General features: G+C 39.9%; 2 protein-coding genes across 2 annotated transcripts; one reads left to right on the top strand and one right to left on the bottom strand.

Annotated features, from left to right (window-relative positions):
* Nucleotides 1-4,699: 4,699 nt before the first annotated feature.
* MELLADRAFT_50777 (uncharacterized protein) lies at nt 4,700-7,034 on the bottom strand (the record flags this gene model as incomplete). Its single annotated transcript, XM_007417553.1, has 12 exons — nt 4,700-4,934; nt 5,012-5,071; nt 5,170-5,252; nt 5,336-5,469; nt 5,553-5,605; nt 5,691-6,154; nt 6,245-6,491; nt 6,565-6,600; nt 6,719-6,729; nt 6,811-6,844; nt 6,918-6,938; nt 7,012-7,034. The coding sequence occupies 12 exons, from the start codon at nt 7,015-7,017 to the stop codon at nt 4,896-4,898; spliced, it is 1,188 nt and encodes a 395-aa protein (XP_007417615.1).
* A 187-nt stretch (nt 7,035-7,221) lies between these two features.
* Nucleotides 7,222-10,261, top strand: MELLADRAFT_45814 (uncharacterized protein; the record flags this gene model as incomplete). Its single annotated transcript, XM_007417552.1, has 11 exons — nt 7,222-7,288; nt 7,355-7,657; nt 7,740-8,015; nt 8,088-8,239; nt 8,302-8,424; nt 8,493-8,563; nt 8,642-8,957; nt 9,037-9,177; nt 9,262-9,496; nt 9,568-9,803; nt 9,875-10,261. The coding sequence occupies 11 exons, from the start codon at nt 7,286-7,288 to the stop codon at nt 9,885-9,887; spliced, it is 1,869 nt and encodes a 622-aa protein (XP_007417614.1).
* Nucleotides 10,262-16,542: the final 6,281 nt, after the last annotated feature.

Below are 16,542 nucleotides of genomic sequence, written 5' to 3'. Positions count from 1 at the left end.
TACTGACTCCTCTTTATATTATATTCTGGTGTATAGCAATTTGAGGTCGTTCGACAAATCTTGGAAAGATGCGATGCGGAAAGGGACATCAATCAATTCATAGCTCGCTGTGGTACTGGTGCTGAATTGTATTGTAAATCGAGCACATCCCTGATTTTTATGTTGCTAGATGGCTGACTGCGCCCTTGCTACCTACATGGGTATGATAGGTGCGCCAGCATATATAGATTACTTAAACGGTCAGCACGACGAAACGCCTGCCTACAAAAAGTCGCAGAAAGCTATAGCAAATTTCTCAAGAAACTCGTGTCGTACCATGGCCAAATCACCTAAGAAACCTGCTCGAGTGGTTCAAGAATTTCGTCCAAATCAAACCTATTATCAAGATCAAACAAGAATACCAGAAGGAATAAGTCCAGTGGATTGTAACGTAAAAAGACAAGATGAAGTTGAGTACCGTGGTACTATTGCACATATGATTGCACTGAATAGTATGGAGCCTGGTATGGGTCATATCGTTGAACGAGAAGTCAAATTGAATCCACAAGTTCCATACGAGAATCAAATTGAATATATCCACGATCCTCATCATCATGAAATCTTTGACAAACCAGGAATTTTGGTTAATCACAACAGGACTGAATCTTGATATTAAAATAATTTACTCGACTCATTCAACATCACTTTATTCTTTTTTGGCACATGTAACTGAAGCTTGCTGGTACTGTACATTATCACAGCATCTTTATTTATTCATCAACTGTTGTATATCAGATGAGCACCTGTTTGGAGAAGAATTTCTTGCTATCACGACTTTAATTCTTTAATTTGTACCACTCTAATTTATAACTGATTTTCCATTTCTTCTTGAATCTTGATCTGCTTAATTACTTCTTGTTCATTCACTCCTTGAAAACTCAATCATCTGAAGCTCTATGTAAATAAAACTGAACTTTCTGGTTACATTAGAAATTGAATTCTGTCAACTTTGGGACCAATCAGCATCTTCCTCAATGAGAAGATAATCTCAAATATTTATATATAATCCTTTCATTAAATGAGTTTCAACAAGTAGAGTGAACAAAGTAATCCTGTATTGTCTCAGTTTGCTCAGTTCTTGCTTGTCTCAGTTGCCTTTCACATCTGTGTGACCAGAAACTGGTGTGGCACAGTAGTACTAGCATATTATTGTTGTTGTCCCCTAATATGACTTGCATCAAAACATATCTATCACCACAGTAAAAAGAAGAAACCAGATGGAAACAAGGACTAGCCTGATTACAACCTTATGACCCTCAAACTTATCTTATCAGTAGTTTTTGAAGCCAAAAGATGACAACTTATAACTTGAAAGAACATGTAGCAGCAGAAGAATTGATCAAGATCAAGTAATTTGTCACTTGATATATAAAAGATCCTGTAAATTAATGACTACAACCTGAATGTTTAAAGATTGGCTGCGCATAGATAATTGATCATCAAATTAATTCAAGTCACCTTACTATTTGATTTGATTCAATTGATGGAGCACAAGAAGTCATTTGAAAAGATTCTGGAGCAAATGTGCACAGGAAGCCTTTCAAGAGTTCAAGAAAAAATGACATCTTTGGCAAAACCAAGGTTTCTCACAAGATAAGTTAAATCATACAAGAAATATATAAATGAATCCCAAATCACATACACCAGACCAAAAAGGCGTCCAATAATTAGGTGGAAGAACAAGGTCATTTCTTGCTATTTACAGATATCATCACACTCCAAAACAAATATCAAGTGTATGTATTGTAATTATGGCATAGATAAGGATGACTTCCCCATGGACTGGTCTTATGTTTTGTACCTCTCACAGGAGGCGACCTCCTTGTCTATATAACAAGCAAAGCTCATTCCACCATGTAGGCAACTTAATACTGTATTTGTGCAGTCAAGCCACAAAAGACTCAAAAGACTGGCAGGAGTTTGACAAGACAACAAATTTCATGATATACTCAACATTACTCAGGTAATAATTGACAATCATAGATGAACCAGCTGCAAAAAGCATTGCACACAATCAAAGTTCTATTCCTTTGTGGGTGCCTTGTGTAAATGGTATGATCAATTCAATAAGTAAAGGTATGGTAACATGATTAGACCAATTGGGTTAGCCAAAAATTTGGTCTCCAAGTCCCCCAGTCAATGTGTGTGTTACTATGGAAACAGCCAGGATAGCCTTGTGTGAGAGTAGCATCTTTGTAATGTAGTTAACTGCAAATAAGTATGGTAACACATTTTAGCAGATAGTGTTGTGTCATTGTCATGCCAAAACAAATGTGGAAAGATAGTGAGAATATTTCTAACACAGAAGGTATGCTCAACTAGTTTTTGAAGTCAGTCTTTTGCAGCCAGATATGTGCACCACATATCAACACACAGAGGAAACTTGAAAAAGTGGGGTCAGATGAGAGGCACAGTGAACGTGCAAGAGGGGCTTAGTCCAGCTTAGGTTTGACTTAAGGAGGGGTACTCACCTTGAAAATTTGTTCAACAGATGTGTGAGATATCAAATCAGAAATTAGGTGATCAAAATCAGAAGCGCAAGATGAAGCAAGTTATATGTGACTGAAAAAATGCTACACCTTACAATTTGGATACTTCAGTAATTGAAGGACACAAATCAAACTTGCTGATCAGGTAAGAGAGACACAAGGACAAGATCTGAAAATCCTGTGGCTCTTATATCAGATGCCTAGACCTGTTTTTGCGGCTGATACAGTTTGATTTTTGATATGGAAATCTGGGGTATAAATTTTCATCATGGTATAAGGCTTAGTCTTAGACTTATGAGAGGTTGTGCATTGAAAGAAATCAAACATCAAGGATTTGAAGATAAACTTGATTTATTTATCATGATGAGATCTCAATCGGAAGGGCTATTGTGATGGCATAAAATGCTACCTATGTGTGACACAAGTATTCTTCTCACAGAAAACCATCTATCCAAGCCAAACTTGAGGAAAATGAAAAAACTCACGGACATGGATCAAAGACAACATTCAATAGATCATCCATTTCTGACAATCAAACTACAGACCTGAAATTATCTGGGTGGCAAGATTGCAAGGAGCTCTCAGATCAAAACCCAGAGGGAAAGAAACCCCAAAGAATGCCTCCAGGACATTTTTTGTTCTAGTCAAATGCCACAGATCATCTCCATGAATACAGTTTTGCTCAAGGCCCAACTCCAAGCACTCCTGAGATTCTGTATTCTGAACCAGATATGCTTACACTGGAATATCATCCACTTCAAAGACAACCATAAGTTCAAAGTGATTCAATAAGATATTTTCATGACTTGTGCCAATTGGATCAAAAGATTAGCTGTTGTCTTGTGATAACAACTCAAATTGAGTCCTTTGGAACCACAGCTTACTGAACTAACTCTTGAAAAAGAACTAGTTAATGTCAAAATGATTGTGATGTGACTAAATTCAAACCCACCAGAGATCCACCATTGGTACTGGTAGAAGTGTAGTAATGTGTTAGGTTTGTAGCTACTAGATAACATCTTCTATGGATGGTATCTTGGTTGTTACCTATATGACAGATCATGAAGTCACAACTATGTGCAGTTAGTTGACTGCTTGAATATCTACAAGGACAGCTTTCAATACTCACAGTGACTTTCTTCTCCATATTTACCTCAAATCAAAAGTCATTGTTAGCACTTCTCAATCTTCAAGGAGGCTTCTACTCTGATGTTAAGAAGGAGGAAGCTGGATTCTATCCTGATTCTAAAAGTCTAGTGATTAATTACAGAATAAAAGGCCAGAACCACTTACTTGGTCTTCTGAACCCAGTCAAATAACAAAACATAGTGACTTAATTACAATCCTAATTCAATTGAAAGTCATATCCAATGGTTGTCTTTCCCAACAACTCCTTCTGGACCCATATCTACTGAAATTCTTTATCATGAAACCCTCCATACATGAACCAAGCATTTTAGTCCTTCATATAAACTTGAATCTTGAGCTCAGAGTCAATCTACATGACTGATTTTGTATGTATTATCACATTATTCCTCTTTGGCACACCAAAACTGTGACTTACTTCCACTGTACTATACAAAAGAATAAAATTTTCATACATTTATCAAGCCTTGTGTGATAGATGAGCTCTTGTTCTGAAAAGGGTCTGTTACTATTTAGGACTTGAGTTCTTCAATTCAAAATTATACCATCATAATAACTGATTTGATCATTCTTTGTTAAATCCTCATTGACTTATATATTGCAATCGTGATACTCACTCCCACAGGTTCTATGAACCACACCTCAATGCATGCAAAACTGATAAAATTCACCACCTCTACACCCAGAATATATTCATGAAAAAACCAACCAGATGACGATGTTTCAACACCCATATGTATTCAAAGCAATCAAACTCCAAATCCTAGATGACCCATCAAATGAACTCTTAAGCAACCAGACTGTTCTCTATTTGATTTTCCTCCTATTCACTATGCAGTTTTCAACTGGATTTAACACAGCAAGCACTGTATATTTTGAGTTTTCAGTGACAAGCTTTAAACTTTCATCTCCTCCAAGACAGTAAAAAAACTTTTGTTCTCCCAATTACCAACACATAATGGAATGATAGATAAACAAATCTCATCATTTATCAAACCAATTTGATTTCTTTTCTTTGATTCTTTCAGTAAACGAAAATATCTCCATTTCCACACCTCCACAAAAAGAAACCAATACATTGTTTTTCTGCTAAATGATCCTCATTTTTTAATCCCTTTTTTCATAAAAGCTAAATGATCAAAACCGAACTCAGATTTTTTCTTTTCTTTTGAAGACGACACCACATCATTTGAAACACCGTAAAGAAAAAGGATGTTTCTTTTATACTACTTCTCCAATGTTCACCGGCATCTCATCAATCTATTTCAAACAAAGACCCAACGATCAACAAACACGTAATCCGATCAAAATCTATAACTGAAATCAGAATAACTTACTTGAGTACTATAATATTGTTCAATATCTCTCAAGATTCTAACATCTTCATTAGTCACAAACTAATCGATTCCATTAATCACAAAGGTGATTCAATCCAAAAAAGTCAATGTTTGTAATTCCTTTATTCCAAACTGTTTTTTGGGATAAATTTACTTACGTTGATAGCCACACCTTTACGACCAAATCGACCAGATCGACCAATTCGATGAATATAATTCTCACGATTAGAAGGTAAATCATCTACAAATCCCTCATGATGATGAATAAAAAGACCATCCTTCCTTTCAAAACAAAATGAACCTTCCAAAAGCAAAAAGACTTACAATTGATCACCAATGAAACTTGTTGAACATCAATACCTCTGGCCCAAACATCAGTAGTAATCAAAACTCTAGAAGTTCCATTCCTAAATTCTCCCATAATCGTATCTCTTTCTTTTTGTGGCATATCACCGTGCCTATAAATCGATTCAAAAAAAAATCAGATACATCAATTTTTTCTGATGAACAGTATAAGAGATCAGATATTGAGAGTGCTTACATTGAAGAGACTGTAAAGTTTGCTTCTCTCATTTTTTCAGTTAACCAATCGACCTATGATGAATAAACAGAGAAACCATTAGAATACAGCACTGATCATCAAAGAATAGAATACCCTAGTTTTTTGGATGAGACGAACTTTTCTACGAGTGTTACAAAAGATAACAGCCTGAGTAATAGTAAGGGTATCATACAAATCACAAAGTGTATCAAACTTCCATTCTTCCTTTTCAACTGCCACAAAGAACTGTTTAATGCCTTCAAGTGTCAATTCATCACGTTTGACCAAAATTCTAATCGGGTCGGTCATAAACTTGGTCGTCATCTCCAATACATCATAAGGTAATGTAGCCGAAAGTACTACCACTTGAGTTTGAGGTGGTAAGTAACGATAAACATCATAGATTTGATCTTTGAAACCTAAGTTCAATAATTCATCCGCTTCATCCAACACTAACATCTTAATATTCCTTGTTCTCAAATTTCTTCGTCTGATCATATCATACACTCTTCCTGGTGTACCTGATACTACGTGTTGACCATGATCAAGTTTTCTTATATCTTCTCCAATCGAAGTTCCACCAATACAAGCATGACATTGAACTATGATCAAAGAAAGAAACTTAAAGTTCAGATTTGCTTTCCTCAATCAAGTAATAATATAAGGGAAAGTCAAGAAAAAGAAGACTAAACTATTCATATAATCACCCAAAGCCAAAATCACACTCTGAATCTGAGTGGCCAATTCTCGAGTAGGACTCAAAACTAAAGCTTGAGTTTCTCTAATTTGAGTATCAATCGATTGAAGAATCGAAATCGAAAACGTCGCTGTTTTTCCTGTACCAGATTGAGCTTGTGCAATCACATCACGTCCTTTGGTGATGGGCAAGATTGCTCTTTGTTGAATTGCTGATGGTTTTTCAAAGTTATAGGCATAGATCTGGTAGATATTAAAAACCCAAAATTTGATTAGTTTCGGTTAAGTAAAGAGAATAAACAGGTTGATTACTTACACCTCGTAGAAGATCGTCCTTTAGACCGAGTGAATCCTAATGAATTGATTAAGAGAGAACCATTAAATAATTTTTCGAAACCAAAAGAAAAGACGCGTCAAAAGTCAATAATCGATCGATTTGATTTGATTGAAAAGAAAAAACTTTAACTTACAAAAGTAGGAGCTGCCGGAGGGTCAAATTATAAAATCTTAGACACCTCCAGCCTTGGAATGAATAAATCAGAATAAAAAGTGATAATCTTACCGACTCCTACTTCTTCTGAAGTTTCAAACAGGAGCTATTTGACCGGAATCATCCTAATCAGTTGATGGATTTGAATGGATGAACGAATGAAAGAAGAGATCATTAACCTTGTCTTGGTTTGGATTTAGCTAGAAGAGATTGAGATAGGAATGAGTTAGTAGTTGATTGAATGGTCGATTGAAACATATCGAAGTGACTTACTGCCATTATTATCTGTGATATCGATCGATTGAAAAGTTGATGAAGAGAGTCAGAGAGAGAGAGAGACAAGACAAACAAACCAATCCAAATCATGGGATATGGTATTCATGGGTTTAAAACTGGAACATATCACTCAAACTTTATGAACTGTGAAATCTATCATTACAACATCATCGATCGAATTCAAATCAACTTGAACCAACCCATCATCACTCACAGTCACCACCATCCAACTATCAACCAATCCAACTCAACCTCAATACACATCTTCATCATGGTAAGTAAACCCAATCTAATCTCTAAAACCCCAAAATAACTAACTTCCAATACCCTCTTTTGAAAGGCGGGAGGAATGGATCGAGCCAAATCAGAAACGGCCAAAATATCAGAAGAAGAAAGAGAATCGAAATTCGGATCAGTTTATTCAGTATCAGGACCGGTAGTAGTAGCAGAAAAGATGGAAGGAGCAGCCATGTATGAATTAGTTAGAGTAGGTCATGATGAATTGGTAGGAGAGATCATTAGGATTGATGGGGATCGAGCTACAATTCAAGTTTATGAAGAAACTAGTGGGATGACCATTGGAGATCCGGTGCTTAGAACTGGAAAACCTTTGTCGGTTGAACTTGGGCCTGGTTTGATGTCGGTATGTTGACCATGGATTGATCTCTTATTCATTTAAATCATCATCTTCATCTGACTTATCTCATCTTCTTTAATTGGTTTAGAATATCTATGATGGAATCCAACGTCCATTAAAATCAATAGCAGAACTTTCCAATTCGATTTACATTCCAAGAGGTATCAACACCCAAGCCTTAGATCGAGTTCGTGAATGGGATTTCACTCCTACTTCATACAAAATAGGTGATCATCTTAGTGGTGGTGATATCTATGGTACAGTTTATGAAAACTCTTTAGTTTCAGAACATAAGATCATGTTACCTCCTAGAGCAATGGGTACCATCACTTATCTTGCTGAAAAAGGTTCTTATACGGTTGATGTTCGTCTTCTTTCTTTCTTTCTCTTTCTAATTCTTTGATCATCCTCATTTCTCTTCTTTCTCTTTCAACAGGATGTCGTACTTGAAACTGAGTTTGAAGGGAAAAAGACCTCTCATAAGTTGTACCAACTTTGGCCCGTTCGAGCACCTAGACCCGTAGCCGAGAAACTCACACCCGATTTCCCTCTCTTAACCGGTCAACGTGTCCTTGACTCTTTATTTCCGTTCGTCCTCTTCTTCTCTATCCCTTGTCCGTAGATTCTGATCACTTTGGTTTGTGGATTAGATGTGTGCAAGGTGGTACAACTGCTATTCCTGGTGCTTTTGGGTGTGGTAAAACGGTGATCTCTCAGGCCGTTTCTAAATTCTCTAATTCAGATATAATTATCTATGTAGGATGTGGTGAACGGTAAGTCGGTCAAAGTCGAATCATCTTGTATTGACTTCAGATCCTTAATTGTCCTCTCTATTTTCTAGGGGAAATGAAATGGCTGAAGTCTTGATGGAGTTTCCTGAGTTGAGTATGGAATTCAATGGTAAAGAAGAACGTAAGTCACCATTTCCTTTCCAGAGTCTCATGTTTTCCGGATCCCAGATGACTAACGTCCAATCCGAATTTTACCTAGCCATCATGAAACGAACCACCTTGGTAGCAAACACATCCAACATGCCAGTAGCAGCTCGAGAAGCTTCAATCTATACCGGTATCACCTTATCAGAGTATTACAGAGATATGGGGATGAATATTGCCATGATGGCCGATTCCACTTCTAGATGGGCAGAAGCTTTGAGAGAGATTTCAGGACGATTGGCTGAGATGCCAGCTGATTCAGGGTACCCGGCTTATCTGGGTACTAAACTGGCTTCGTTTTATGAACGAGCTGGGAAAACTAAATGTTTAGGTAACCCTGAGAGATTGGGTACGGTTTCGATTATTGGAGCGTGAGTGTTTTTGATTGGTTCAATTTTTTTTGAAAATGTTGAAAGTTGACTTTTTGGGGAGGGTTTTCTTTCTCGTTAGTGTTTCGCCACCTGGTGGAGATTTTTCAGATCCAGTTACTTCTCAAACTTTGAATATCGTACAAGTTTTTTGGGGATTAGACAAGAAATTGGCTCAAAGAAAACATTTCCCATCAGTCAATTGGAATGCATCATACTCAAAGTAAGTCACAAGCACTTCTCTTGGAACAAAAGAACCCCACCAAGTGTTCAGTTTCCTGATGATTTTGAATTTGATTGTGAATAGGTATATGTCAGTATTACAACCATGGTATTCTAAAACCGAACCTGATTTTATAAACTATAGAAGTAAAGCTAAAGAGATCTTACAAAAAGAAGATGAATTATCTGAGATTGTTCAATTGGTTGGAAAAAGTGCATTAGGTGAAGGTGATAAGGTGACATTAGATGTAGCTAGATTGATTAAAGATGATTATTTACAACAGAATGGGATGAGTAGTTATGATAGGTATTGTCCATTTGTAAGTTTGACTTTCTATTTTTTTTTGGCTTGAGCGATTGAATGACTGACTGGTTTGTGAGGGCTTTGTAGTATAAAACGAATGCGATGTTAAAGAACTTGATGACTTATTACACCCAAGCACAAAAAGCAGTGGAATCTAATTCTACTAATAGTAAGACTTTAACTTGGAATAAAGTTAGGGAACTTACAAGTGAGGAATGGTATAGGTTAAGTCAAATGAAATTTGAAGATCCTAAGGATGGTGAAGAAACTTTGTTGAAAACTTTTAATGGTTTACATGATGATATTATTAAAAAGTTTCAAAGGTTGGTTTAGTTTGTTTTTTTTCAGGGGATTTGAGATTGAACTGACTTTTTGGGATTTGTTATTTTTCTAGTTTGAGTGAGTAGGTTCCTTTTGGTAGGGGTTTTGATGGTATGAGGGTTTTCATTGGGGAAAGTCAGAAAGGTTCTAAATCTTTTTTTGAAACGAAAACATCATGTCATCATTTTGTTTTTAAATTTCCTTGTTTTGATTTTCTTCCAAAAAACCAAACCAAATCAAATTCCAATGAAAATCCTCTCTACGAATATACTTTTCATCTTTTTTGTTATGCAAGTTTAAAGAATCTTCTTTACTACTACAACGTCCTTTTACTAATCTCTCTCTCTCTATCTATCTCTATCACTTTAGAAAATTGTTATTGTTCTTCTTTGTCTGCTTTGAATGTTTCTTTAAATTGTAATTTTTTTTTCCAATAAAAACATTTTTTTGATTTTTTCTTATTGATCAATTGAAGCTTGAACATTGGTATCATTGTAAGGTTTGAATACCTCACTAGACACGAGAGGCGGGACGCTGTGGGACACAGCAAGGTTTCTAGAACCCAAGAGACCTGATCTGTAAATTTCAATACCAACGAGAACACAGATAGACTGGTTCCGAAGGATAGCGGGTGGGAGATCAGTCCCGGTATCTCTCAGCTGTACAACATAGTAGATGAAATCAAATAGAAATGAGAATAGTGACATTACCTGGTTCCGAAGGATAGCGGGTGGGAGATCAGTCCCGGTATCTCTAAGGAACCAGAATCGAGAAAGGAATTGAGAACAAGATATATATGTCTTAAGTGTCTTAAGTTATAAGTAGTAATTATTAGAAGTAAGGCTTATGTGGTTGTGTAATGACCGTAGGTCTTACAGTCTCCCCTCCTACAAAGGAATAGAGCCAGCCTTTGAAGTTGATAGATAATTTGAAAAATTGAAAAAAAGGAAAGAAAATGGTAACGAAATTTAAATTGAACTAAGTAAAAATAAGGTTGAAAGTAGTTTGATTTTTTTTTTTTTTGAAAAGATAACATAAAAATAAAAGGAACAGAAAAAAAAGAGAAAGAAAGAAAAAGAAATAAGAAAAAATTGAAGTTGAGTTGATTAAGTAAGGGCGTTGGGTCGTTGTTGCGTTGAAGTCCATGCAGTTCGTCGTTACTTGTTGTTGGCACCTAGGGGAGAAAGGTCGGAGAAGACGTGCTCACAAGGTGGCCTAGGTGTTGTTTTTTGACAATTTTCGTAGTATACGACGGCGGTGCATACAAAGGAGAGGAACTTACTTCCTGATCCCTTCAACTAGCGTGTTGACCCCTCCATCCTCCCTTTCCACATACCGTTTGACTTTCGAAACGTGGAAGACGTTGTGTCTCCTGTCGCCAGTCGGTAGTTCCAATTCGACATTTTGCCCGTGATTAGATGTCTTGATGATTCGGTACGGTCCCTCAAATCGCTCCCGTAGTTTGTGGACGCCTCCTTGATGCTTGCCACGCCAGTCAGATGCGTCTAAGAGCGCCCAAGAGCCTTGTTGAAGCGGTTCGGCCACGCGACAGTGCTTGTTGTGCTGCAGTGCTTGCTGTACGCGACTTGTCCACAAGGCATCGCGGGCTGACAGCCAGGAGTCGTGTCGAGAGTCGATCCATTTCGTCAGAGTTGGAGGATCTGTTGATTCGCCTTCTTGCACCGTGAGTAGTCTCTGTTCTCTCCCGAAGATGAGTTCGAACGGAGATTTGCCCGTGGCTATGTTGACTGCGCCATTGATAGCGTATTCAACTGCTGCTAAGGATTCAAGCCATTTTCCTTGTCTTCTGGCTGTGAAGGTTCGTAAAATCTGACCTACAGTGCGGTTGGTGCGCTCGCTCCTACCGTCGGCTTGAGGATGAAATGCCGTGGACATGTGAAAATCTGTACCACAACGTTTCATTAGGCTTTTCCAGAAACCAGACGTCCAGGTTTTGTCTCGATCGCTAATGATTGTCCTTGGCGCCCCAAACGTGCCAATCCAGCTCGAGAAGAATCGTGTGGCAGTCTTCTCAGCAGTGTCTGTTTGACCGCATGGTATCAACTTCGTGAATCCCGTCAGACGACATGTGCACGTGAGCAACATATCATAGTTGTTAACTTTCGGTAATGGTCCCACGAAGTCAATAGCTAAGCACTCGAGTGGCAACGTTGGGATAGATGGCGTCAGCATTTTGCCTACCGGCGCTTGAGTTGGGCTTTTTGTCTTCTGGCATACGTCGCAAGACTGTACAAATTCCTTGACATCTTTTGCCATCCGCGGCCAGAAGAAGTCTCTCCGCAGATCGTGGATCGTCTTCAAGTACCCTAAATGTCCTAGTCGGGTGTGAGCTTCATCAACCAGTTCTTGGCGTAGGTTGTCTGTGTACGGGATGTACAATCTGTTTTCGATGAACAGCAAGTCGTCTATGATCACACAGTCGTCCCGTAACGGAAGAACAGAGGCGACTGTGCTGTAAAAGGAGTCTGTGCCGTATCCTTCCCTAATCCGCTTCTTCACCGCCGGCGCTAATGTAGGACCTGCTTCTACCAATGCCGCAATACAATCTACTCCGTCTTGTTCTACTTCATCATCTTCTCCATGATCCTTCCTTGACAAGGCATCTGCTACACCATTATCTTCTCCTTTAACATACTTGAAATCTACGTCAAAATCAGCCAAAGTCTCAATCCACCGGGCTTGTCTTCTGCTGAGTGTTCGCTGCTTGAGGAGGTATGTTAATGAGTGGTGGTCGCTCATTACATTGATTTTCATACCCAAAAGTAACATACGCCATTTGTGCAAAGCGTGTATCACCGCTAGTAGTTCTTGCTCGTGAACCGGATAGTTCCTTTCGGCTTGGGTCATTTGGCGGGATTCGTAAGCGATTGGGTTTGCGAGTTTCCATTCTTTCCCTTGAAATAATGCTGCACCCAAGCCCGTCCCGCTTGCATCAGTGAATAGCCACAGAGGATCGTCAGAGTCAAAGTCGATATTTCGTAGATGTGGTAAAGACGTCATCAGCTGCTTGATTTTGTTGAATGCTTCATCTTCCTCTGCGCCCCATTTGAATTTTGAGGGGTCCAACTTGACACTAGTGAGCGGTGTTAGCTTATGAACATACTTCTCAAGTCCCCAGATGAACTTCTTCATCCATTGCACGGTGCCAAGAAACTTTTTGACGCCTTTTGCTGATCGTGGTGTCTTCCAATTGAGTACTTGCTCTACCTTCTCGTCATCTGCCCTAATACCATTCTCTGAAATCCAGTGACCTAAGAATTTAATTTCTTTCTGGAACAGTTTTGTTTTCTTCTTGCTACAGTAAAGGTTGGCTTCTCGTAATTTTTGAAGAACTTTGCGGGTATGAATGGCGTGTTCTTCTGCTGAGTTTGAGAATACGACGATGTCGTCCAAGTACACTACACAAATTGTATTCAATAAGTCTCCTAAAGCCTCTTCCAGCCGTCCTTGGTGGGTGCTAGGTGCGTTCGTAAGTCCCATCGGCATGACGCACCACTCGTAGAGGCCCCAAGGTGTATGAACAGCCGTCAATGGGATGTCAGCTTCTCTCATCCTTGTTTGAAAAAAGGCATTTGTGAGATCGATAATTGAAAAAACTTTCCCTGTTCCAACCAACCTGACCAACCGGTCCACATTAGGTAATGGCGCGCGGTCCCTCACGGTCAGGCTATTCAAGACGCGGTAGTCACATACCCATCTTGGAAGTGCAGCAGGGTCCTTCTTCGGAATAATAAGACTTGGCGAACAGTATTGACTAGTTGAGCGTCTGATTCTTCCGGCTTCAAGATGTTGATCAACTAATTTCTTCCACGCGTTCATGTGTTTCGGTGGATAATTGTATTGCTTCTCTTTTATTTCTGCGTTTTGATCTTTCAGTATGATTTTATGTCGTACCTTTGAGCTCTCATTTTGTAGACGTTCCGGAAAGGACCCGTCCACGAAGAGTCCTTCTTCTTCAGCCTCGTCTGATACCGCAGGTATATCCACCGGAAACAAATCATTGAATTCTTCAAATAACTCTCGCTCACTCTGTTCAAACTCACTCATTGAAGGTGCCTTCTCTTTCATGCTAACACTCTTCTCCCATGCTGATTGAAACTCCTTGGCAGGTTCAGTTATGCGCGGGATAGATAACTTGGCTATTTTTTCATTCCATTCTTTCAAGACACGGTAATCATAAATTTTTAATCCAGTACGTTCACACACAATGGCACGTTGGCTGACAGAAACAGATAGTTGAAAAAGATTTAGAAAGGGTGTCCCAAGGATCATGTCAAATTCTCCTCCTACATCCCCAATCTTGCAGTAAGTCCGGTTGAATTGTCTGCCAATCGTCGGTTCCAACAAGTCTATTGTAGTGAACTCTGTGAGCAAAGGTGGCGGAGAATCTGTGGTTACTGCAAGGCTAAGCTGGGTCGGTCGGACGAGTTTCCTTCGCTTGAGTTTAAGTCGCTCGACCGCCTGACCTGTCAATAGATTGACCTCGGCCCCAGGATCAGCTAATGCTCGTAAGGTTTGTCCATGATAAGTGAATTCAACGATCACGCGAGGAGGTTTGGGAGGTGTCACGCACCCTTCAGCTTCAGCCAGGTCAAGTTCGTCATCTAGAGCTTGAAGAGCAGCCACCGAGGCTTCATCGAGTTCTGGGTACTCTGCCGCCGCCGCTGCTTTCGCGTACGAGGTGGGGTGACGGCCTGCTGGAGGTTGAGTCGCTCTGCCGGCTTGGTGAAAGTTCGCAGGAGGTGAAGATCTAGCTTTCGGGGGAATGTAGTTGGCAGGTTTGGGGGGAGCGACATATCCTGGCGGAAAAACGGTCTTCTCCCTGACATAGGGTCCTTTACAACCTCTGTACTCACTACCACACCATTTCTTGCAGAAGTGGCACTTGCCGATTGAATCTAAGTATGAATGAATTTTCCACTGGAACTCCTCATCTGTCAAACGTGGAGTCGCGTTGGTCGTCAAGGTAGGTCGAGCTTGTGCATGAGATGAACTGACGAAGTTGCTTGATCTGATTCTCTTCGTAATTATGTGAGAAGCTACTAATGATTCGTATAACGTCTCGCACTGATTTTCGAACGAATGGTAAGTGAATTCTTTAGAGTGTTTCGAAAATCCCCAGAGTTTCACGTGAGTCTTCAATTCTTCTATCATACCGTACTCTACAAATTTCGCTAACTGATGATCATCTAATGTGACAGTGTGAAAATTAATCAGAATTTGAATTCCTCTAGCCCGGGTACTATAAGTTTTGAAATCTTCGAACGGTGACATTTTAAGATGCTGAGCCTTCTCGTACAATCGGTCTTTCCAGTCAGGAGGAAGGCAGGAGGCGAAAAGGCGATTGAGAAAGTCTTTCCAAGTACCCTTGGTGAATGAGTCGAACCCTCCCTCGTAGAACGCGTGAGCATTTGGTTCTTCGAGGTAGCTACCGACCAGGATGATGCGATCTCTGTCTTCCACAACCCCTTTGGTTCGGAAGAAGGTCTTCAGAGCTGTGTACCATCGGAGGAATGGTTCGGTTTCGTGGTAAGGTCCTTTATAGACCGGTCCATCCGAGGTGCGAAATCTAGTAAGATCGATTCCACTAGGCGGTTTAGTTTCTTCAGGCGGCGCGGCTGGTGCTGGCGACTCCTTGGATATCATCACCTTCATCATGAACTCCTCCAACTTCTCCATTCGCTGATTGGTGGATAGTTGAGAATCTACTATCGCTCGCATCAGAGCTGAGTTCGAATTATCCGGTGGCGTCTGAGTCGAGTTTTCTGCCATTGTGGGAAAAGGCTTGGGCGTCAGTGGGGGAGTTGTGGTATCTCGAAGTTTGGTAATTGATCTAGGCGATGATGGTAATGAGGATAATGGCGATGAATCGGATTCAGGCAAAGGTGGTAAGTTCGACGTAGTTGGTCGAATGCGAGACGGCGTAGGCGGCGGTATGGCGTCTGTACGATTCCGTGACGGGGTCGTTGGCAGTGGAGCTGGCGGTGGCTGGGCTGCGGCTTGTCTGGCGATTTGAATATTTGGTCTAGACAGTCGTTGTTCACGTCGTCCGGCTCGAAGGATGGCTTCAGGGTCTGGCAAAGGTACTGGCGGTAGTTTTTGGGTTGATGGTTGTCGACGTGCAGGCATGCACGTGACGGGGTGTGGGGTAAGAACGAGGATGTGGGGTAAGAGTTGTTTTGAACTATCGATTTGATTCGGATTCAATAGATTCGAAGTGGCGCATTCGATAAAGTTTAAGGAGTTCGAACGCGCTCGGTGTCTAATCGGTGAATTCTCTTTGTGGGTTTAAGAAAAAAAAAGTGTAAGGTTTGAATACCTCACTAGACACGAGAGGCGGGACGCTGTGGGACACAGCAAGGTTTCTAGAACCCAAGAGACCTGATCTGTAAATTTCAATACCAACGAGAACACAGATAGACTGGTTCCGAAGGATAGCGGGTGGGAGATCAGTCCCGGTATCTCTCAGCTGTACAACATAGTAGATGAAATCAAATAGAAATGAGAATAGTGACATTACCTGGTTCCGAAGGATAGCGGGTGGGAGATCAGTCCCGGTATCTCTAAGGAACCAGAATCGAGAAAGGAATTGAGAACAAGATATATATGTCTTAAGTGTCTTAAGTTATAAGTAGTAATTATTAGAAGTAAGGCTTATGTGGTTGTGTAATGACCGTAGGTCTTACAATCATTCTATGAAATGAACAGCATTGATTTGAA

This window comes from Melampsora larici-populina, assembly GCF_000204055.1.
Source record: "Melampsora larici-populina 98AG31 unplaced genomic scaffold MELLAscaffold_75, whole genome shotgun sequence".
Classification (NCBI taxonomy): Eukaryota; Fungi; Basidiomycota; class Pucciniomycetes; order Pucciniales; family Melampsoraceae; genus Melampsora; species Melampsora laricis-populina.
The sequence above is the reverse complement of the archived record's forward strand: the minus strand, read 5'-3'. Positions and strand labels throughout refer to the sequence as shown.